Source organism: Schistocerca piceifrons, chromosome X (assembly GCF_021461385.2).
Source record: "Schistocerca piceifrons isolate TAMUIC-IGC-003096 chromosome X, iqSchPice1.1, whole genome shotgun sequence".
Classification (NCBI taxonomy): domain Eukaryota; kingdom Metazoa; phylum Arthropoda; class Insecta; order Orthoptera; family Acrididae; genus Schistocerca; species Schistocerca piceifrons.
Window position 1 is genome coordinate 533,065,227 of NC_060149.1, and position 24,574 is coordinate 533,089,800.

A 24,574-nucleotide genomic window follows, 5' to 3' on the forward strand; every position below is an offset into this window, starting at 1 on the left:
TCTCACATTCTTTAAGTTCATTTACCATGTATACATATCCCTTCCATATATTCCTTCAAACTTTCAGTCTTCTCTTCTTTGCATAGTACTGACTTGCCATTTGAGCTGTCGATATTCACACAGGTACTATTCTTTTCTCCAAAGGTCACTTTAATTTTTTTATATGTGCCACCTACACTGGTGAGCCAAAATATTACAATAACCTGCTTATCAGTGTAATGGTCGACATTTTGAACGTAACACAGTTCCACGGCATGGATTCGGCATGTCCTTGGACAGTCTCCGGAGGTGTGTGGCACCAGATGTATATGCATAAATCACGCTATTCCTGTAAATTATGGGTTGGTGGTTTCTGGACACAGTGCTGACACCTAATGGTGTGTGAGATGTGTTCGATCGGTTTAAGATCAGGTGAATTTGGTGGCCAAGACATCAATGTGAGTTCACTATGATCTTCTCAAAGCACTTTAGCATGATTCTTGCCCTGTGATATGGACACTTATCCTCCTGTAATATGTCATCACCACCAGAGAAGACATCAAGTGTGAAGGGATGCAAGTGGTGCACAATAATGTTCACATAGTCCACTGATGTCCTGGTGCCTTTGATTACTACCACAGATCAGATGGAATCCCTAGTGAGACTAGAAATCTACTCTGTAGGAATCAGCATGGGAATCGAAAAAAATGAACATGTGAAACCCAGCTCACGCTATTCGTCCATGAGACTCAGAGGGCCATAGACACGGGTTCCCAGGTAGATGCCGTGTTTCTTGACTTCTGCAAGGCGTTCGATACAGTTCCCCACAGTCGTTTAATGAACAAAGTAAGAGCATATGGACTATCAGACCAATTGTGTGATTGGATTGAAGAGTTCCTAGATAACAGAATGCAGCATGTCATTCTCAATGCAGAGAAGTTTTCCAAAGTAAGAGTGATTTCAGGTGTGCCGCAGGGGTGTGTTGTAGGACCGTTGCTATTCACAATATACATAAATGACCTTGTGGATGACATCGGAAGTTCACTGAGGCTTTTTGCGGATGATGCTGTGGTATATCGAGAGGTTGTAACAGTGGAGAATTGTACTGAAATGCAGGAGGATCTGCAGCGAATTGACGCATGGTGCAGGGAATGGCAATTGAATATCAATGTAGACAGGTGTAATGTGCTGTGAATACATAGAAAGAAAGATCCCTTATCGTTAAGCTACAATATAGCAAGTCAGCAACTGGAAGCAGTTAATTCCATAAATTATCTGGGAGTACGCATTAGGAGTGATTTAAAATGGAATGATCATATAAAGTTGATTGTTGGTAAAGCAGATGCCAGACTGAGATTCATTGGAAGAATCCTAAGGAAATGCAATCCGAAAACAAAGGCAGTAGGTTACAGTACGCTTGTTCGCCCACTGCTTGAATACTGCTCAGCAGTGTGGGATCCGTTCCAGAGAGGGTTGATAGAAGAGATAGAGAAGATCCAACGGAGAGCAGTGCGCTTCGTTACAGGATCATTTAGTAATCGCGAAAGTGTTACGGAGATGATAGATAAATTCCAGTGGAAGACTCTGCAGGAGAGACGCTCAGTAGCTCGGTACAGGCTTTTGTTGAAGTTTCGAGAACGTAACTTCACCGAGGAGTAAAGCAGTATATTGCTCCCTCCTACGTATATCTCGCGAAGAGACCATGAGGATAAAATCAGAGAGATTAGAGCTCACACAGAGGCATACCGACAATCCTTCTTTCCATGAACAATACGAGACTGGAATAGAAGGGTGGCTTTCAATGTAGGTGGCTTTGGAGTACGGATGTAGATGTAGATGTGATCAGCACTGGACGTTTTCACATGCCTGCTTTGTCGATGTTGGTTTTTAGTTACCTGATCAAGTAGTTGTTTGATTAGTTTATTGCATAATTTTGAGGTAGAGCATACAGAATACAGGGTGAGTCAGGAGCAAAGGTACATGCTTTGAGGGGTTATAGTATTAGTGATTCTGGGAAAAAAAAGGACATACGAACATATATACTGTTCTTAACCATTTCTGAGGAAACTAATGAAGACAATGACGAACAGGTCAAATACAGGTGCTAGTATATGAAACACTGCGATATAACATTTTGTTTAACTGTGTACATTTCCCCAGGAAAGATGTTCAAAAAGTCCATTGACAACTGTGATGCATTTCACTGCTCTTGCAGACAGCAGCTGTGTTGCTGACCTGAGCTCTCATTCGTATGATTCCTTTATGTGAGCAATAAACGACAAGTGAGAAGTGCGTACTGAAATGGTCAGTAAAAAATGGTGGTTTTCAAACAGCTATATATTGGATACTGTTAACAAAAGAGCATATGTTTAATTGAAGTTTTTTATTATTTTTTTCTTCAGAATCATCAATACTATTACCCCTCCAAGCATTTACCTTTCATCCAGACTCGCCCTGTATATTCCAAAAATTCAGTCACACTTATGGAGAGTGGTGATGCAAATGAGGGGATGTCAAATATATCTAATAATCTGCCCAAAAGGGTATCCTTGCAAAATTATCATCAGCTTTGTGTGAAAAATCAGAAAAGGATAACCAGAAAATGCTTGAGAAATTACAATGCAAAATCGTTTGAAGAGTCCCAGGAGAGTCTCCTATAATTCAAACAGAGAGAGAAAAATAACTGACAAATTGTGAAAAAACGGGGTGTACTGGCTGCACAGGTTTGTGAGGGGAGAGTGAGACTATTCTCACAAATTTTTAAGCTTGCAGGTAAAAGAGGGTCAAGAAAAGAACAAGGTAGATAAGAAACATCCCACTGTTATGGTCAGACCCAACCAGGAAGCAATGCAGCTCACTGCAGTTGAACATGGAGTACGAGAGCATGCCTCAAAAGTAATGCCTCAGAATTTTTTATGTGAAAACTCTTAAAGCTTTTTAAATACAACAAACTTCATTGGTATTCTACATCTTTAATCTACATGTCTATATGTTCATTTCTCGACATAGTCACCCTGACAATGAACACATTTCTCCCACCGAGAGACCTGCTCATTGTTACCGTCACTGTAGAATGTTTGACTTTGTTGACAGAGCCATTACCTCACCTCTTCTTGCACCGCCTCATCACTATCAAAGTCCTTGAAGGTGTTCTTCAAGGTCTGAAAACAGATTAAAATTTGATGGGGCCAGTAGGGATGGTATGGAGGATAATTGATGACAGTGGACCCAAGAAATTAGATTGTTTCATATGTTGCAGCTCTCATTTGTGGTCTGGAGTCATCACTGTATACAACTTTCATTTTTCTATGATTTCGAATTGGATGCACATTTTCTGTGATTAGAAACCCAATTACAGAACATTGTTTGTCACACACTAACATAGATACGTTACACACTGGCATATTACATGCTACAATTCGTAGCCCTCTAGTGGCAGACGGGTGCAACTTCCATCACTGAAGCAAGAAAGTCGACCAAGTTATATGAATGACATGTAACACCTCAACCAATACTGAGAACAGAATAAAAAATTTGGAAGCATTGCTTTTCAGCATGCCCTTAGTAGCTACATCAAAAGAAAGCATGTCACTCAAAGTACAACCTGCTGTGAGAGCAGTGCGCATTGATATCTCACAGCCAAGACATGGGCAAAATCGGAATATAAATATGAATACATATCTGCATAACCTAGACAATTATTTACAGACTAATGGAAGGAGAGACTGACACATGTTTTTGATCATACAGTAAGCCACACACAACAAAGAGGTACCTTGGCTTGAAGTATCTTGTTTGGAAGATGTGACATACATCACATTCAAGATCAAATATATAGCCACATACTGGGGTATGGTAGCACTGACTGCAGTAAAGCTGTATGCATTCCATGGATACCAGCTGTTCCATTCTAAACAGTTAATGATGATGTATACTGGAAATTTAGCAACTTCGACTTCTTATCGAGATGAGGATATGAATAAGGCAGAAATGTGCTGCATGGTGGTGAGCCATTTTCCAACAGGATGAGTGCTCATTGTACGGAAAACCAAAGACAAATTTATCGAGACACTATGTTTTCTTTATGTAACTGAATGTATGAGGGAACAGCATGTCGGTGACACAGTCAACACGCGATTACATTCAAAGCCATACGCTCCCATATTTCACGAAAGTAGTCTTCAAGTTAAAACTCTTGAAGCTATCAAAGCAACTGGAAAGTGTCCCTATCTCAAGGCCAAAGCTGATGGTACTGAGAGAACAGTATGTCCCAATAATGTATCAGAAGTGACCACTTTGTCACAGGCACTTCACGATAAACTAAAAGTGATACACTTAGCTGGCTCCATGCCATTGGCATTCTATCATTTATCGCTTGTCTTTAGTTGCATTTCCTGATCCATGAAAAATGAGCTACATGACATCTAAAATGTCTAATCAAATAGGGATTGTCACACTGGATAAATTATTTCTTAGGAAGTCCTTGGTGGAATATAAATAACGGAATGAGAAAATAAGAACACAATGTGGACCTGAGGTACTGATATTACAAAAGACACACAACTAAAATAAAAATGTTGCAAATATTTCAGAAGAGGTCCTTCTTCACAGCTACCTACAGAATAACAATACACATACATACATATATATTGTATGTTGTATCAGTACTGCAGTTCAGCAAGGATAAAAGGTGTTATATGGTAGGGCAGGTAAAGGAAAAAAGGAAGTGTGGAGAGCGAGGGAGGGTTGGAGGGAAGGATGGCTAAGAGCTGGGAGGGAGCGGTAGCAAACCCAGGGAATAGGATTGACTCCCACCCTCATTCCCAATAACAACGTCTCCAGATTATGTAGATGGGAATTGTCCTTGGAGCACACAGTTTACCGGTCTCGATCTCCACCAGCCTCTGTCACACATCAACCTGTAACCCTTTCCCAGTACACCACCTCCCCCCCACCCCCCACCCCCCCTCCCCAACTTCTTTCAATCTGCATTCCTATAGTCCTCTCTGCTGTACCCATACTCTTTATTGACAACCACTACATACACAAAATTACATCAGGTGATAATTGCATGCCAAATAGTGACAAGGTTACAGAAATATTAACACTACTATTAACTGTCCAAGTACAAAGTCCTATCACTGACAACTGAATGTGCGCTGGCATGGAGCTGGTATGACTTGAAAAATTTGTATATGGCAGAGACGGTGCAAGTGGATGAGACCCTGCTGACAGCTGCCCAACATGTTAATATTTGCCGGCCGGGGAGCTGGCTGTGGGTTACAGTGGCAAGCTTGCTTCGCTTTGCCACTGCTGGAGCTGAATAAAAGTGCTGTGGTAGTGGATTTCATGGGCATGCTGCCACACTCTCTTCCTTTTCCTATGTTCTATCTTATCCCTTACAGTCTACAAACCCATGTTATCGTGCGCCACATGCAACATTCCCTGCTCGCACCAGAATGAAGTCACTGGTACTGCAAGCCTATTATTCAGGATACCAAAAGTTTCTCCTTACTAGCTGTAAGCCACTCTTCTCTCCAGCTCTACTTCCTTGTCTCCACTTCCTTTCATCTCTCACCCACTCCACTGGATAGAACCCCTCACCCCAGTGAAGCAGCAATTCTGGTACAATTTAGCTGGCTGGGACTATGTAGCCATGCAGAGGTGTGTGTGTGTGTGTGTGTGTGTGTGTGTGTGTGTGTGTGTGTGTGTGTGTGATAACTTTGGAAGAGGGCATTGTACAAAAGTTTATCAACATTTTTAGTCATATTTATGTGCCTTCAACAACTTGATGTCTCAACTAAGTGATAAGTTCCATCGCTTATTTCTTAAATAACTACATAGTATCACAGCAAAGTTGATTACTTACACAAAATATCTGATGTGCTGGTAGAAGATTCAGCACTGCCAGATGAAGGCATATTGACTAACATGGCATCTTTAAAAATGTTAGTACTGTTGGGAGAAGGCCTTCCTTGACTGCCATGCATCAAGACTCCAGTATTTGCTGGCAATAAAGATGGGTCTGTATGGTTTACAATGAATGATGCATTCAGTAGGTTCAAACCATCAGGTGTTTCTGCAGGGTAAACATAGGTTTTTTCTTCAAGTGTTTTTCCAGATTCCTCTTTTTCACTGTCAGTCTACAAAATTAAGAAACAAATATAACTCACAATATTGTTTACATCATGACCACTGCTTGTGTAACACACTGCCCATCAATAGAACCCAAGAACTGAATGGATTTTTCCTCATATAAGTTCCATTAAGATACATAAAAAATATTGGCATAAAAGAAATTAGTGGATAAAAGCAGACAAACAGCAAGAGATACTGAAGAAATGAAATGTATACAAAATGTGTAAGAAAAATGTAAAGGTTCAACAGACATTTGATGCTGATACACAGTTGCTGTTGCTGCTGCTTTAGGGTGTTAAGCTGCTCGATCAGTATTGCACTTACACCAAATAAATTACCTAAGAGGAGTGTGGTTCAAATAAATTAACACAACAAGCTCTAAAAACTGAACAGGAATAACCAAAAAACACAATGGATAGAATTTAAAATACAACACTGATCAAAAATGCCACACAAAGACCAATAATACTTAACACAGATAAACACTATGACAAATGACACAATAAAAACTATTACAAAATAGTGAGATAAAAAATTTAAAAATGGTCTATTTTACTGGGCGACAATTGCTACCAAGGAATAAAATTGTTTAATAATTTGCTTACAGTGGTTAGAGAGATTATTAAGCCAAACTTACGTAAAAAGACAGTTAAAAAGTACCTATTGAAAAATACTTTTTATACAGTGGAGGATCACTTAGCTAACACAGAGTAGTGGTTTGGTTATAAAAAGAAATTTTAGTAAAGAATTAGAAAACACCTCTCTCATTTCTCAACACTCAGTCATTATAACAGTCCCATCTCTTCCCAATGAAACCTTACACCAAAGCTCTTTGATGGATAACACTAACATCTTATCCTCTTTCTGAGCTCAAACTCTCACTCATTACACAGGGATGGTGACTCAGTTTTTAAGACATGCAAACAGGATGTTGCCAGACACAAAATGGAATCCAGGCATCATTGTTATGGTCCTGATGTCCGTGGTGCCCTAAGGATAGCAATTATTTTAGACATATTTTGTTAACACAATCACTGTATACACTAACAAAAGCTAGGTGTCAATTTAAAACCTCATAAAATTAATTAAAAAAAAATAATCTGAGGTATAGGTCTTCCCACATCTCATCAATTCTAAAATTAGCCTAGGACTTTATTAGCCAAGGGGACTCAATAATCCATCCTTGGGGTTTGAACCTTAATTTCATTGAGCTGTAAGATGTCTAGGCTCTCCCCCACACACATCCTAAATGACCTCCTTGGTTGCATGTCAGCACTGTTACCATTTTGGAGGTGGAGAATCTGTGAATTGAGTTTGCATATGAGAAAATCCCTTCACTTTTGTACTTTAGAGACAGTTTTGTAGTGCACATAGGTTTGTGCATGTTGTGTGGATCAGTAGCACAGTACAAAAGTGTTAGATTACAATTTTAAAAGTTATGGATTGATCAACAGTTGGTCTTACGAATTTTTCTTGCAGTTCCCTTCATTTTCAAATCTGGTAATGCTCCGGGAAGGCAAAAAATGCTAAGCACTCCCACAGTTTTGATTACATATTACACTGTAGGGCTCCTTAATAACTAGTGTGAATATTTTATGTGCAAATTTTGAAGTCTCATCGTGCCCAGAGGTATGAGTGTTTGGTTATCTCTGTGGTTGCGTGTGTGAATATGTGCTTTCATCATAGAAACAGCAAGAGCTCAAAAGCTACTGTTTCTGTATGCCACACATCATCCTGCTGTATGTAGGAGGCTGCATTTCCTTTATTTTATGTATTACTGTTTTTGTGCACAGTTGCATTAATATTAGCATATGCTACTGTCATGATATGCTGATTAGGTAATTACTAGGTCCTTACCAGGTAGGATCAACAGAGTACATCAAGGAAGATCAAAGAAGGGCAGCATGTTTAATATTAGCGAGAAAAAGGGGAGGGAGTGTCATGGACCTGATACAGGATTTTGGATGGCCATCATTAAAACAAAGGTGTTTCTTGCTGTGGGGGGATCTTCTCACAAAATTTAAATCACCAACTTTCTCGTCCGAATGCGAAAATATTTTCTCAATGCCGACCTACACTGGGAGAAAGTGTGTGTGTGAGTGGGCGCGCGCGCCCGCGTTTGTGTGCAGGTTTTTCTTACAGCTAAAAAAAGAAGTGCTGTCCAAAAGCTAGCCAAGCTCCATACCTTTTGTTTATGTTCCTATTGATGACGCAGTGCTTCTGCCTTTTGGTGAGTGGTCTCCTTTATTCCTAAATAATTTGCAATTTTCAACAAGAACTTTCTGTATGTTATTAAGACTCTTGATGTTTGTCTAAGAGACAAGAGCAGTAGTAGATTTGCCTGACAAATGCTAAGTATGGTTGGATGTACTTTAAAAACTCTGTAGGACCATTTCATCTGACAAATAATTGCTAAATGAACAGATGTTGGTTCAAAAGGAAATTGTACAATCATAGTGTTGAAGAAGTGATGCATTTCTGGTTGGTTTATTCTCTGTAAAATAAATAGGCATTTTTGTGTGTGTTTTCTTCTGTCCTCCAAGTTGCATCCCATTGTCCGATTTGGAGCAGGAGGACAGATTTACAGTACCCAAAAAAGTGGGCCACCAAGAAAACATGAAAAATCATCATGAGAATTTCACACAATGGAAGTGCTTCGACAGAAATCTTATTGAAAATAAAGGACTGACTGACATAGAACTTCAGAAATGGATCAAAGACGCAAAGGAAAAATAGTGCTATCTACTAAAAAAGAGCTGTTCACTGCATAAAATAACTTGCAATGGAAAAGTTTGGCTTTGTACAGACATGGAGAGCAGATTCGGGAAGACAATGACATCTCCAATGGAGGAAACATTGTTGGTCTATTGAAGCTTGCAAATTTCAGTCCTGTCATTAAAGAACACCTCATCCACACAGAAAATTAAAAAGGTACCACACCTTCACTGCCCTCATTTATACACAATGAGCTCCTCATTTGTGAGTATACTCAGCTAGACATGGAAATCCAAATACTATGAGCTTTTGTTCGACTACTCATAAGATGCATTGTGAGTGGATGACCAATTATGAGATGTGGACACAGATTTTGAAATTAAGCCAATACATCTTTCTGAGTTTTTTTTTGGTTTCATTGAAATATACCAGAAAGTCACCATAAGCCTCATGAATGACATATTTAGTTAACTGGTAAAGGAGGGAATGGATATTTAAGAATGTAGTTCACAACACTACAACTATGCTGCAGTGATAGCTTGCCAAAAGAGCAAAGTTAGTGGATCAAGGACAAAAATAATCTAGCTCTCTTTGTGAAGTGTGATAACCAATTTATGCATTTAGTGGTCATGCATCCGGTCAACCAATATACGATGATGACATGACTCTCTGGAAAAATTCAAGAGCTTTATCTTTTCTTTTATTAATCAATACTGATCTGGAAGGCACTTTAAAAGGCTGTGTCTATAGTCTTAAAGCCTGAATTTTAAATGAGGAGGGAGTGTGAAATGATAAGTTGTGGTTCCCATCAATCAACAGCTTCCAAACATAGATAAAATTTCTCCAGGACATGACAAAAGTTAAGCATTAGACCAGTAAGACAAGACTGGATGCAAGTTAACTGTGTAACTGACAGGTTTTTCCTGTATGAGGAGTCTCAGTTCATTGATTTTGGGTTTCCTGCCACCACGCAATTTCTGAATATGAAAGGGTAACAGTTTCTCAACACTTCCTCCATATCTCTTTGAAATAAAACACATTCTGTGATTTTACTTGTGTTCCATTACTACTTGCCAGTCTTATTTTTGTTTGTGTGGGCTCATGAGGACTGAAATCAGAAGTTGTCTTGTTGGGTTGGATGTGGGTGCTCAATATTGCTTCATCCAGTCCACTGTGAGGGTTTTTACGAGGTCATGTTGAAAAATAATGTCTCCAACTTTTTTATGTGAAAAAGCTTAAAACATTTTAAATAAAACAAATATTAGTAACATTCTACATCTTTATTCCTCACGTCTACACTTTTGCAACCTTCTGCCACAAGAGGGCTCTGAATTGTAACATGGAAGTGTGTTTTCAAACTTAAAGAACATCTTGGAGGACTCCACTTTGACACTGCTGAAGTAGTGCAAGCAGAGATGAGGTTGTGCCTCTGCCAACAAAGTCAAACATTCTACAGAGACAGTATCGACAAACTTGTCTCTTGTTAGGAGAACTGTGTTCATTGCCAGGGTGAATACGTCGAGAAATAAATATGTAGGCATGAGATAGACGATGTAGATTGTTAATAACATTTGTTGTATTTTAAAAGCTTTACGAGTTTTCACATGAAAAATTCGGAGGCATTACTTTTCAGGATGCCTTCGTATTACCACCAACAGACTCCAAGTGTCATAATTAGGTAAGAAAATAGGGTATACCCAGAGAAGGCCTTGCTTGTCAGGCTACGGTTTATGCAACAGAAGTATGACAGGTGTCCTAGAGGGTCATTCCTCCCCAGGTTCACCAAATCCAAACTCAGACAATGAAGATGGAGCTCCATGAGGTGCTCACTAGTGTTGGTCATGAACCAGTTTTTCCAGAGGTGGATGTTTTGAACAATTGAGTCAAGTCTCCAACTCCCTCTGGATGGACAGGAAGTGCCAGAAGTTCAAATTGGTATATCTAGCTGTCTGCTTTCTGTTTCCACCAGAAGTTCTTGGTACATTAGGATGCAAAGATATTCAGAAATTTTTGTGTTTATTTGTGGTTTAGAGGGATTAGTAGCATAGAGAACAGGAAAAGTCTCTATAATTTATAGCTTGCAAATACCAGGTACAAATTCATAAAAGTGAATTTTGTGTAAAACTCACTTTTTGTATGGGTAAGCAGATTTTGTTTTATAAGAGTGAATTAAAAAGTTTGAAGATCATGATTGAATTTACAGCAAGAGGAATTTTATTAGTTTCGACATGAGAAACAGAAAGAAATAGTTAACAGTGCAATACATATTTCTATATGTAATAAGAAAAAAAAAAATTGGTTCTGGTCAATTATACAGGGTGCAGCATCATAAATTCCCGATTTCAAAAAGCAATAAAACCCATTGTATGAAGCAGAATTTTTGTATTTAAATAATGTAGGTACGTATATAAAGTTTTGTTTCACATAGTTTTGAAAATCGTATCAGGTAGGTGATGCCCTCCATTGCCTATACGCTGAATAAGCCAATTTCTGACGTTTCTCATGATCCTTACCAGCATAGCAGCAGGTTGTTGGCAGTTTCTGTCTGCATGTTGGCCTTCAGTTCTTGGAGGGTCCTTGAATGGTTGACATAAACACAAGATATCAGAAAGAAAGAGAAAGAGAGAGAGAGAGAGAGAGAGAGAGAGAGAGAGAGAGAGAGAGAGAGAGAGAGAGAGAGAGAGAGACCGTTGGGGCCAAATTAGGGGAGCAGGATGACCACTCCAAATCATCCCTTACTGAGATAAGCTGCTCCGGGCTGTGTTTCCTCAAAACAACCATTTATGCCCTTGAAGTGTGAGCTCTGGTGCTCCATCCTGTTGGGACCAAATGTCCCCTAAGACCAATTCATCAAGTCGTGGAAAAAAATTCCTCCTGCATTTTCACATAAGAGTCTGAATTTACTATCACTGTGACTGTGACCCCAGTTTCTTCAAAAAACCAGAGAGCAGCAATCACCAGAAATCAGCTTATTCAGTCTATGGGCTATGAGGGTGGCACCTGCCTAATATGAATTTCAAAACTGTGTAAAACAAAACTTTAGATATGTGTCTACATTAATAATCAATAATAATAAAAATATGACTCATAAAATGGGTTTTATTTGGTTTTGAAATCAGGAAGTTAGCATTAAACTCATGGTTACTCATAAATAATTGTCATTTCCATACAAGGAAGAAAAACAGCATTTTGGTTAACTGTTTCTTCAAACAACTGCTACACACTTGTTCTTCATTTTTCCACAAATAGGTCAAGTTGTCTTCATCACAAAATCACTGACAGAGGTGAAAAAAGCAATAAGTAACAGGAAAAAATATAGGTCAAACTGTGAGTCAAACCCTACCATTTAGACCTTTGGACTCACAGCCTGGGATTTGCCCACTTAGTCACTGAGCCCCACTGTTTTGTGGTAACTAAAGATAATTTATTGCCCCAATTACAAACCCAATAGTATTCTCAGAGGAAATGCTTCTCTACATGGCATGTAAAATACACCACAATACACAGTCTGTTCACTCTTTTTTTGTCAATGGGCACTTCCTCCATTTCCTTATATCTCCATCTGACAGTACAGGAATTGCCTGTTTGGAGCATACTCGTTGGTAACTCCACATCCATTGGCTAACTCTACTCCATACAACTGACTGCCTACTCCATTTCCAGCAGTTTGCCTTAAACTTGATTGTTGCCTTATGCAGTAGTACCAGAGACAACCTAAGAAAATGTGTAAGTTGAACACTCCAACTTACTCACCAGTCAGCCAGATCTGCTGACCAACTCTAGTGCTCATCATCTGTCACAAGCCAGGAGGCATGCCTTTTGGAATGGCATGGACATGGTGTTCATTACCCACAAATTGCTAAAACAGGCAACTGACTTTCTTCCACAGAGTTGTAAAATATCTTTGACAACAGAGTACTGTGTGCAGCGTGTACAGTAAAACCCTCCTAAGCGGACAGTCAGAAGAAATTGTAAACACCATAAAAATGGGAAAAGTTAAATGATGACTTAACTATTGTTAGGACTTTTGCACACACCTGACAATAAAAAAAAATGTTTGTAGCTTTTCTTAGTATTCTTTTTAAAACCACTTGCCACTATGGAATAGTATTGTGTAACAGACTGCATGTCAATAGCAGAACTGATTTCCATGTTTAGACACATGCAGCACACTATTTCATATTAAAGGCATTGCTTGATGCATCCTTCACTAATGTATTCAAGGAATGGACAGAGAGTCAAAGATAGTTCTTCAACTAGATACATTATTTAAGAAAGCGATTTTAAATTTTGCAGAATTGATAACATTTCTTTGGCAAAAATGTATTAAAAAACAAAAGGCAAGTGTAAGCAGTTATCATGCCAAAGCACAATATAATATACATTAATTAGACTTTGCCTCAGTGATTCTTATGAGAAACATCTGTAGAAACTAAGGAAGTTTACAGTTTAACATCTGACTGACGGCATTAGAGACGGAGCACTAACTCAGTTGGATAATGAAAGTCGAAGGAATTGGGTGTGTTCTTGTTACAAGAACTGACGTGTGTTCAGTAAACTATGAAAATCAGTACCTGCATCACAAGTCAGGGACTAAATTCCAGAACAGAAGTCCAGTGTTTGTACTGAACTAACACTGAAATGGAATTTTATGGTTTGTGTGTGTGTCATATCACACCAAAAGGACATGTATCTGCAAGCATAAGGTGATTCCACAAGAATGTTGTACAGGTTATAAGCTCGAAGAAAGTTAGTCGAATGAAATGAGATAATTTTTAGGGGCATTATTACTCATAAACTTATTATGCACATTTCCAATATACTGGATGGTTATAATTAAACTTTCCCTATTTAACACGTTATAACACGGAAACTTGGTAGCATTAATATCACGGACATGGGGAAGAGAAATAATGCAGAATCAATTCAATTGAAACACTTTTAATGTGCTGCTGTGGTACACCATACCATTACATACTGGTACCATTACTGCTACAAAAGGGGCTCATATGGTGCCCATCAGTGTCCAGAAGAGTCTGAAAGCGCAGGGTTGCCCTCTGCACAGCAGAACAAAGCATGTCCATAGGTATGCTGGCTACCTCTCTTGAATTTTAGGTCAGCACATGTGTGAATGTTCCCCTGATAAACCCTGTTCTTCAGGCAGCCCCACAACTAGAAATCACACAGAGTCAGATCAGGCGATCATGCCACACAAGCATTTACAAACGATTGGCTGATAATTCTATCATTACCAAATGTGTTTAGGAGAAGCAGGTAAACTTCACAAGCAATGTCCAGTGGAGGCACATCTTGCACGAAAACTGTTAAGTTCAATGCGTCTCTCTCCTGTAGGGTGGGTATTACGTGCTGGTGAAACATATCACAGTAACACTGGACAGTCACACTGCACGTCTTTGGTCCTTGAGTGCCAACCTGTTCAAAAAAGAATGAACGTAGCTGTAAAGCCACACCATATGGTGACACATTCACCACACAGAGGAGCTTCATGCACAGTGACTGGAGGTGAAGATCACCACACTTGGCAATCCTGTGTGTTCACCTTACCCGACAGAGAAAAATGAGCTTCGTCTGTCCATAGGATGGTCCAGGGACAGCCCTCGTCAACTTCAATCCTTGCAAGAAAGAGGAGAGTGAAGTCAACATATTGTTGTGCATCCTGTGGTGCAAGCTGCTGTACGATATGGATCTCGTATCCATACCATTTGAGAATGGTTCAAAGCACCTTCCATACAGTGGACTATGGGATGTTCAACTGTCAAGACACAGCATGCGCACTGCCTGATGATTGGGAATTGCGTGCAGTGCTGTCTTCCATAGCAAAAGTGATTTCATCGACTACCTGTGGTGCAACCAGTCGTTGGCATCTTCCCGGAGTGATGCCCAGTTCTCCAGTTGATTCGAACTTCATCATCATGCTCTGCACAGCAGGTGGAGACAGAGGACCCTTCCATAGTCCTTTCAGCTGACGACGGTCTCGAAGTGCAGCTGCAGCATTACTGTTGTTTTGATAATACAGCTTCACCAATAATACCCTGCTACTTTTGTCCAAACTCATGTTGACATGTCAACAAGTGCACTGCACCTAGTCAGGTGTGTGAGACTATGAATCATGATGACTGATCATGATACCTGGTGGTCATAGTTGGAGCTGGACGGTGGTACTGTGACACATGGAAATCATGCACTCCTTACTCTAGACATTAATGCTACCAAGTCTGGTAGTCATATAGTAATCAGTTTCTGTGTTATAACCTGTTAAATAGGGAAAGTTTAATTATAGCCACCCGGTAGTACCTAATTTCTGTTATCAACAGTTGTTACAGAATAAAATCTATTTCAAGCATTCTTACTCAAAAACGAGCTAATCAAGAGAGAAAATTGTTGTATTACACCTTCAGTGTGTTAGCTTCATTAATCTAAAGTTAATTGCTCTAGTGAAATCCACAGACATCACTAGTGCCCAAAAGTGATATGTAACTGGGAAAAGTGGGAAGTGAAAATCTGAGCAATCACTGTAAATAGCCATCAAGATTTCCCCACGACTGGAAATGTGTACATGTACAGGAAAATGTACTTGTAGTGTCCAATACTAATCAAAACCGGTGCATTCAGGCCTACAATGTCTCAGTTTTGTACGCACTTTTGTGTGTTGACTGGCCCTCTTCGCTTCACTTAAAATTTCTGCCAAAAATTCATAATAGGCCAGAAAATGTTCAACTAAAAGTTGAATGAGCCATTTTGCAGAGTCTCGGTATGGGTAGGCATCATGCAGGATGGGTATATAGAGCTTCATATCATTGTTGTTGGGTTGGGTTGGGTTGGGTTGTTTGGGGGAGGAGACCAAACAGCGAGGTCATCGGTCTCATCGGATTAGGGAAGGATGGAGAAGGAAGTCGGCCGTGCCCTTTCAAAGGTACCATCACGGCATTTTCCTGGAGTGATTTAGGGAAATCACGGAAAACCTAAATCAGGACGGCCAGACGTGGGATTGAACCATCGTCCTCTCGAATGCGAGACCAGGGTGCTAACCACTGCACCACCTTGCTCGGTTTGTTGGGCGGAGGTACAGTGTTAATATCCAGAAGTACAGAGATGAAACACTGTTACCATGTTTTTAGGTTTCTAGAGGCGCAGCTTGTCCATTCTCATAGACTTCCCAGTAAAGTTGCATTTGGATTCTACAGAACACACCTGAGATGTACTGGAGACAAATTGTAGGCTGTCAGATGCGATTAAGGACTCTTCCAGTATTCTTACCATATCCACGAGGCATGAAGCCAACTGACAATAAAGCTCACAGAGAGAACGTCATGTTGCTGCCAAGTAGGATTAGCAGCTAGGCTAGCCATATCCCCTATTTCTTTTGCGGAAGAGATTTTCTTGTTTAGCAGTTTTTCTTTATGGAAATACACATCAAAAAAAGTTTTGCATCACTCCGGTTCCCAGAACTCCTGAAGATAGACATTGACTGTGGATATTGTATCACAGACACAGTCCCTTTGACTGTTCCGAGATGTCACTAAACCCGACCAAAGATGTAAATAACCAAGCATGAGCAGTGTCTATTAGATGGAGGGGGTCCTACAGACAACCAGCTCCAGCCATTCCACCAGGAAGGAGGAACACGGCTCGTGTTGTCTGTAGTTCAACCATGCATAGACACTCAATACTGCAGTTTAATTTTGTCCACATTATTACTTTGTGCCACGAAGGGCTCTCAACAAGGGAAGTGTTCAGGCGTCTCGGAGTGAACCAAAGTGATGTTGTTCGGACATGGAGGAGATACACAGAGACAGGAACTGTTGATGACATGCCTTGCTGAAACCACCCAAGAGCTACTACTGCAGTGGATGACTGCTACCTACAGATTACGGCTCAGAGGAACCTTGACAGCAATGCCACCATGTTGAATAATGCTTTTCATGCAGCCACAGACATCATGTTACAACTCAAACTGTGCGCAATAGCCTGTGTGATACGCAACTTCACTCCCGATATCCATGGCAAGGTAACATCTTTGCAATCACGACACCATGCAGTGCAGTACAGATGGGCCCAACAACATGCCGAATGGGCTGCTCAGGATTGGCATCACATTCTCTTCACCAATGAGTGTTGCATAAGCGTTCAACCAGACAATCGTCGGAGACGTGTCTGAAGGCAACCCAGCCAGGCTGAATGCCTTAGACACACTGCCCAGCTAGTGCATTAAGGTAGAGGTTCCTTGCTGTTTTGGGGTGGCATTATGTGTAGCCGACGTATACCGCTGGTGCTTATGGAAGGTGCTGTAACTGCTGTACGATACGTGAATGCCATCATCCGACCGATAGTGCAACCATATCTGCAGCATATTTGCGAGGCATTTGTTTTCATAGATGACAATCCATGGCCCCATCATGCACATCTTGTGAATGACTTCCTTCAGCATAATGACATCGCCCGACTAGAGTGGCCAGCATGTTCTCCAGGCATGAACCCTATCGAACATGCCTGGGATAGATTTAAAGGTGCTGTTTATGGACAATGTGACCCACCAACCACCCTGAGGGATCTACACCGAATCGCCATTGGGGAGTGGGACAATCTGGGCCAACAGTGCCTTGGTGAACTTGCAGATAGTATGCCACGATGAACACAGGCATGCATCATTGCAAGAGAACGTGCTGCTGTGTATTAGAGGTACCAGTGTGTACAGCAATCTGGACCACCACCTCTGAAGATCTCGCTGTATGGTGGTACAGCATGCAATGTGTGGTTTTCATGAGCAATAAAAAGGGTGGAAATGATGTTTACATTGATCTTTATTTCAATTTTCTGTATAGGTTCTGGAACTCTCAGAACCGAGGTGATGCAAAACTTTTTTTTATGTTTGCATGTATCTTTTTTAATTGCAAACTTTGGGGAGTGACATACACTATATGATCAATAGTATTTGGACAACTAATAGTGGACATTAATATGGGGTGTGTCCACCATTTGCTTTTCTGATGGCTTGAACTCTGTTGGGGATACTTTCAATGGGATGTCTGAATGTCTGTGGAGGAATGGCAGTCCATTCTTCCTCACAAGCTGAAACCAGACAAGTTAGCAATGTTGGGCACTGGGGTCTAGAGTGAAACTGATATTCTCACTCGTTTCAAGTGGCTTCCATTAAAATCTGTTCAGTTCTCTGAGCTGGCCAGTCCATTTCCAATCCATTTCAGGAATTTTATTTCCACAAACCATTGACTCACAGATGCTGATTTATGCCTGGGTGCATTGTTATGCTGATATAATCATTGCTTCCGAACTGATCCTCTAATAAAAGCAGTACACAAAAACATCCTAGTACTGTGAAACACCATCTCCTCTGTACTTCATTGCTCACACTACACGTGATGACAAGTAACATTCTTCACGCATTCACCAAATCCAAACCCTTCCATCAGAGAGAGACAGAGTATAACCCAATTCATTATTCAAAATCACTTGTTTCCAGGCATCGACACTCCAGTGGTGTTGCCCTTTACACCACGTCAAGTGTCACTTAGCACTGATTACAGAAATGTATGGCTTATGTGAAGCTACTAGACCATTGTACCCCATTCTTTGTAGCTCTCTAAGCACATTCATTGTGCTAGCTGGACTGCTTACAGCACTTTGGAACTCATCTTTGATTTCTTCTGCTTATTTCATGCAATTTTTTTTACAACTACTGTCCACAATGATCGACGATCATGGTTGTTCCCTCAGGTTTTCACTTCACAATCACATCACTAACAGTAGACTTGCACAGCTTTGGAAGGGCTGAAATATTTCTGATGGATCTGTTACTCACGTGACATCCAATGACTAGCCCATGTTCGAAGTCACTAAGCTCTCCTGACCGCTGCATCTCATGACATCTTGTGGTCAATTCTGCATTACATAGGAGTGTCCAGATATTTCTGATCAGACACTGTATGAAAAATGTACTGCAATTAAACTTTACCATCTTCTGTCACCTATCAATATCCTGTTCCAGCGACATGCTATCATTTTCTTGATTATGCTTATCTTGTTGGACACAAATTTACGAAATTATAAAACATTATACATTTCCTTTACATAGGGCTTCAATCATGGGCAAGAACAATGAAAAAAGAGCACATATTGAAGTTAATCATTTCACAGCATTCAACACATTTCTTAGTTGCCCATTGGTAGGTTGTCCCAGAGCAATTTTGGGTTTAAGAGGGGCATGACGGCATCCTAAAGATAAACAGAATTCACACAATGACTGCGAGCAAGATCCTTCTTCAGTTTTGGACACTGCTGATTTTGTTTCATTTTGCAGTCCATTGTTATTTCCCAAAGCATCCATGATGATGGAAAGTTACTAAAATTTCTCACTGACACGGGCATTGGTTTGACTGTTCTTAAATATTAAACACCACCACCAGAAACTGACCACATTTACTATTACAAATCCATGCTTAATGTTGCAGTGTCTATCACCTTATGCCTTCAAAAATGAAATCACATATCTCACTTTCACAGGCCTCAACAATTGCAATTTTCTTGTTAATTGGCACAAGTTTTTCGGAACATCACATAAACAGATTTGCCACATGAACCACACACACACACACACACACACACACACACACACACACACACACACACACACAAAAAAAAAAATATCTATACATCATACTGAGCACAGAAAATGATTGTTCCGCTACCACTGACACATTGTACAAGGTATATGTGCAAATTTTCTTTATTTTACAAATGAACCTCATAAAACGTGGCAAATTGAGAAATGGAGTGAGAAGAGCAAAAATGGTATGAAATGGGAACATAAAAATAAAAATATCCTTTCCTCCTTGTGTTAGCTCAACAAGACCTGACTTATTACAAGAATATATGTTTTGTGTTTTTACACAAACACATTTCATCACAATTGTGGTGTTGTCAGCAAGTATTTGTTAATACATTCTGAGAACTTAGATGTAATGTAAAATCAGGTCTTACCTCAACTGTGGCAAAACAAATTTGGGTAAAAATAATCTCTTTCTTTATTTTTGCAGTTGGAAGTGGAGTTTGTACTCATTTTCTGCAAGCACTGGAATAAAGCTAAAAATTCTCAGTCATGTGTTACGCAGTTTATTAACTGCTTGTGACTTCAGCTAAAGCATGCATGATGGTTCATAGCAACTACAAAAGTGTATCTCCAATTACTTGTTTTTTGCATATTATAAAAGCAGCAAACAATTGATAGCAAAAGTGCTTTTCTAAAAAGCTACACAGACATGCTCTCTCAAGACATTAGAAAGTTTCTGGAACATTAGGTAACTGGCTTTAGTACCTTATGAAACTTACTGTCATTATCTTGTTTAGACTTCACTCTTTTATATTATATCAAGTACAGTGTTTGCAATGGATACATCTCCTGTGTATTCTGGTCTTTTCATCACTACAACAAAACACTTCATTTTCATTTTTCTGACACTTTTTCCAACAGAAGAAATCCAAAGTCCATAATTTCAATGCTTACTTTGACATACCATTCATTTTTGCAACATCTTCTTTTCTAATAAGTACAACCTATTGTTAATATTACTAAGTTTTATCACTCTCGAGGATTGGGTACATAGAGAGCAAGCGAGATGGTGCAATGGTAAGACATTGGACTCCCATTCAGAAGGACTGCAATTCAAACACCCACCTGGCCATCCTCACATCAGTACTTCGTTCTTTCTCTAAATTGCTTAATGCAGAAACCAGAATTGGTGGTTCATGAAGCCCATGGTCGATTTTGTTGCGTTTGTGTCCCATCTCTCATGACTTCAGCGTCAACAATATTTTAAGCCCTAAGCTTGCTTGCTTCCTTCCAGTGGTACACAGAGTGCCCAAAAAATAGCCATGCATGGGGAACAACCTTGATGTGGGAAATCTACACCAAGACTCCAATATGGCATTCTTGGAATCCAAAATGAATGTTAAGTGTAAGTAAAAATATAATTCTCATTTTCTTATTTCAAGACAAGCTGCAACACTGGGTTAACTTTTGAGGAACATATAGAGACCATTTTCTCAACTGACACAGACAACACCAAAACTATGAAAAGTTGTTCAATACAAAACATTCCCCTTGGATGGAAGCAGACATAACTCCTCAGTTACCAAGTAGATATAAACTTCTAGAAGTCTGGAGTGTCAATGATCAGCTGCATATGGTGGCACATTTTACCATCAAGAACAGAGAGGTATATACAGGATGTTTCCGAATGACATTTTAAAGATTTGGGAACAGATTCCTTACACCAAAACAAGAAAAAAAAGTCCAGTAAACACAAACTCTAAAATGCATACCGTAAGAGCTACAGGCATCTGTTCATCCTCAATATTGTGAAATACAGCTCTTCTACTGCAAGTTCTTTGCTTTCTACATTTTGGGAGGAGGTAGTATGGACCAAAACAAGCAAAAAATGTCGAGTAAACATTGGCAGTAAAATGCATACCTTAAGAGTTACGAGTGTTCATTCATCTTTGCTACAGTGAAACACATCTCTTCTATTGAACAAAAGCTCATAGCTATTAAGGTATAAATTTTAGAGCCCATGTTTAGTGGACTTTTTTCTTGTTTTGTTCCATACTATCTCCTGCCAAAATATGGAAGGTAAAGAGCTTGCAGTAGAAGAGATGTCTTTCACAGTAATGAGAAGTGCTTGTAGCTCTTAAGGTACGTATTTTAGAACCCATATTTACTTGACTTTTTTACGTCGACCAATCATTCCTGACATATTCCTGAATTCTGACCATTCCTCATGGGGCACACTGTATACAACTAATAATTGAGATCAATGGGTGAGAGTACTACTTTGAAATGAAAAGATTCGCAGAGGAGAGGAAATCATGGTGGGCTGCATCTAACCGTTTGGCAGACTGATGACACTTCGCACCCCCTACTTAAAAAAAAAAAAAAAAAAAGTCCATGAAGGTTCAGCCACCGCCCACAACTCACGACAGTTTGTCACAACTGAGTTCGAGATATACACACATTGCTCAAAGGGGTCCCAAATATTTTCATCAGAACTGAAATCAAGCGACCTCTGGTGCTAAAAAAGCACTCTCATTTCTGTGGAGTGTCCTTCAGACTGTTTTTAGCCAAATTCTGGAGGATGTGTAGGTGAATTTTCTTATGGATGGTGAAAATAGCATCTGTGATCATGTGCAGATAGCAAACCTTTCTGTAGTGCACAATGCTTCCTTTTTAGTGACTACCACTGGAGTTTGCTGAGCATCTACATAATGCACTAGTGCTGACTAAACAGTCTCGTGACTACAAGTGCTTCTGTTTGTCTGATCTTGTCTCTTTCATCTATTAATGCAACCTGTTAAGAGTCCCAGTGTTGTGATGGGTTGTCACAAATGAACTGTGTTCTGAACAGGAGATAAATGTCATGATTGCTGTATGTGTAAAACACAAGAATTGCAATATATTTACAGTCAAAGGAACACTTATCTTTTGTTATACAACTTCTTTTTTGGTGTGACTGTGGGTCAGACCATAGGTACAGTTACAGACATTGATAGAACCAGTCCTACACTTGTGATGAGATAGGTTGTTGATGGTAATACAAGTCAAAACACTATTTAATCCAAAAATTCTTTGTCATAGCACTGTCCAAGGACAAAGTTCACAAATACATGCAAGGACTTGCAGACTGACTTGAAGAGTCAAACTGGTTGTCTCTAGCTCTGTTGTAGCTTGACACAGTACTTTTCTTGATGCTTGCTGTGGACTAGGTGTTGACTGGAATGTAGCCAGACATAGAACTGACCTCATATCTGTGTGTCTATCTATTTCATGACAGACCATTGACAGTGGTGTGGAGAACACCTGTGGGAGTATCTTGCTACTTATGTCTCATTAGTGCAGTCTGCACCTTGCAATAGACATACTGCGGATGAACAAGTGCTCATAGTTCTTAAGATACACTATGTGATCAAAAGTATCCGGACACCCCCAAAAACATACATTTTTCATATTAGGTGCATTGTGCTGCCACCTACTGCCATGTACTCCATATCAGCAACCTCAGTAGTCATTAGACACCATGAGAGAGCAGAGTGGGGCACTCCGCAGAACTCACGGACTTCGAACGTGGTCATGTGATTGAGTGTCACTTGCGTCATATGTCTGTACGCGAGATATGCACACACCTGAACATCCCTAGTTCCACTGTTTCTGATGTGATAGTGAAGTGGAAATGTGAAGGGACATGTACGGCACAATAGCATACAGGCCAACCTCAACTGTTGACTGACAGAGACCACCGACAGTCGTAGAGGGTCATCGACATCTACATCTACATCTACATCCATACCCCGCAAGCCACCTGACACGGTGTGGAGGAGGGTACCTTGAGTACCTCTACCGGTTCTCCCTCCTATTCCAGTCTCGTATTGTTCGTGGAAAGAAAAATAGTTGGTATGCCTCTGTGTGGGCTCTAATCTCTCTGATTTTATCCTCATGGTCTATTCGCGAGATATACGTAGGAGGGAGCAATATACTGCCTGACTCCTCGGTAAAGGTATGATCTTGAAACTTCAACAAAAGCCCGTACCGAGCTACCGAGCATCTCTCTTGCAGAATCTTCCACTGGAGTTTATCTATCATCTCCGTAACGCTTTGGTGATTACTAAATGATCCTGTAACGAAACGCGCTGCTCTCCATTGGATCTTCTCTATCTGTTCTATCAACCCTATCTGGTACACATCCTACACCGGTGAGCAGTATTTAAGCAGTGGGTGAACAAGTGTACTGTAACCTACTTCCTTTGTTTTCGGATTGCATTTTCTTATGATTCTTCCAATGAATCTCAGTCTGGCATCTGCTTTACCAACAATCAACTTTATATGATCATTCCATTTTAAATCACTCCTAATGCGTACTCCCAGATAATTTACAGGATTAACTGCTTCCAGTTGCTGACCTGCTATATTGTAGTTAAATGATAAGGGATCTTTCATTCTATGTATTCACAGCACATTACACTTGTCTACATTGAGATTCAATTGCCATTCCCTGCACCATGCGTCAATTCGCTACAGATCCTCCTGCATTTCAGTACAATTCTCCACTGTTACAACCTCTCGATATACCACAGCATCATCCGCAAAAAGCCTCAGTGAACTTCCGATATTTTTCCATAAGGTCATTTATATATATTGTGAATAGCAACGGTCCTCCGATACACCCCTGCAGCACACCTGAAATCCCTCTTACTTTGGAAGACTTCTCTCCATTGAGAATGACATGCTGTGTTCTGTTATCTAGGAACTCTTCAATCCAATCACACAATTGGTCTGATAGTCCATATGCTCTTACTTTGTTCATTAAACGACTGTGGGGAACTGTATCAAATGCCTTGCAGAAGTCAAGAAACATGGCATCTACCTGGGAACCTGTGTCTATGGCCCTCCGAGTTTCGTGGACGAATATCGTGAGCTGGGTTTCACATGATCGTTTTTTTCAAATCCCATGCTGATTCCTACAGAGTAGATTTCTAGTCTCCAGAAAAGTCATTATACTCTAACATAAAACGTGTTCCAAAATTATACAACTGATTGACGTTAGAGATATAGGTCTACAGTTCTGCACATCTGTTCGATGTCCCTTCTTGAAAACGGTGATGACCTGTGCCCTTTTCCAATCTTTTGGAATGCTATGCTTTTCTAGAGACCTACAAT

At 40.0% G+C, this 24,574-nt stretch overlaps 1 protein-coding gene across 1 annotated transcript in view; it reads right to left on the bottom strand.

The window, feature by feature from the left end:
* The window catches only part of LOC124722902 (DNA polymerase zeta catalytic subunit), a 218,040-nt gene that overhangs the window by 150,389 nt on the left and 43,077 nt on the right, over nt 1-24,574 (bottom strand). The window contains exon 8 of the mRNA XM_047248042.1: nt 5,849-6,122. Within this exon, the coding sequence (XP_047103998.1) occupies nt 5,849-6,122 (274 nt within the window). The remainder of the gene's footprint in view (nt 1-5,848; nt 6,123-24,574) is intronic.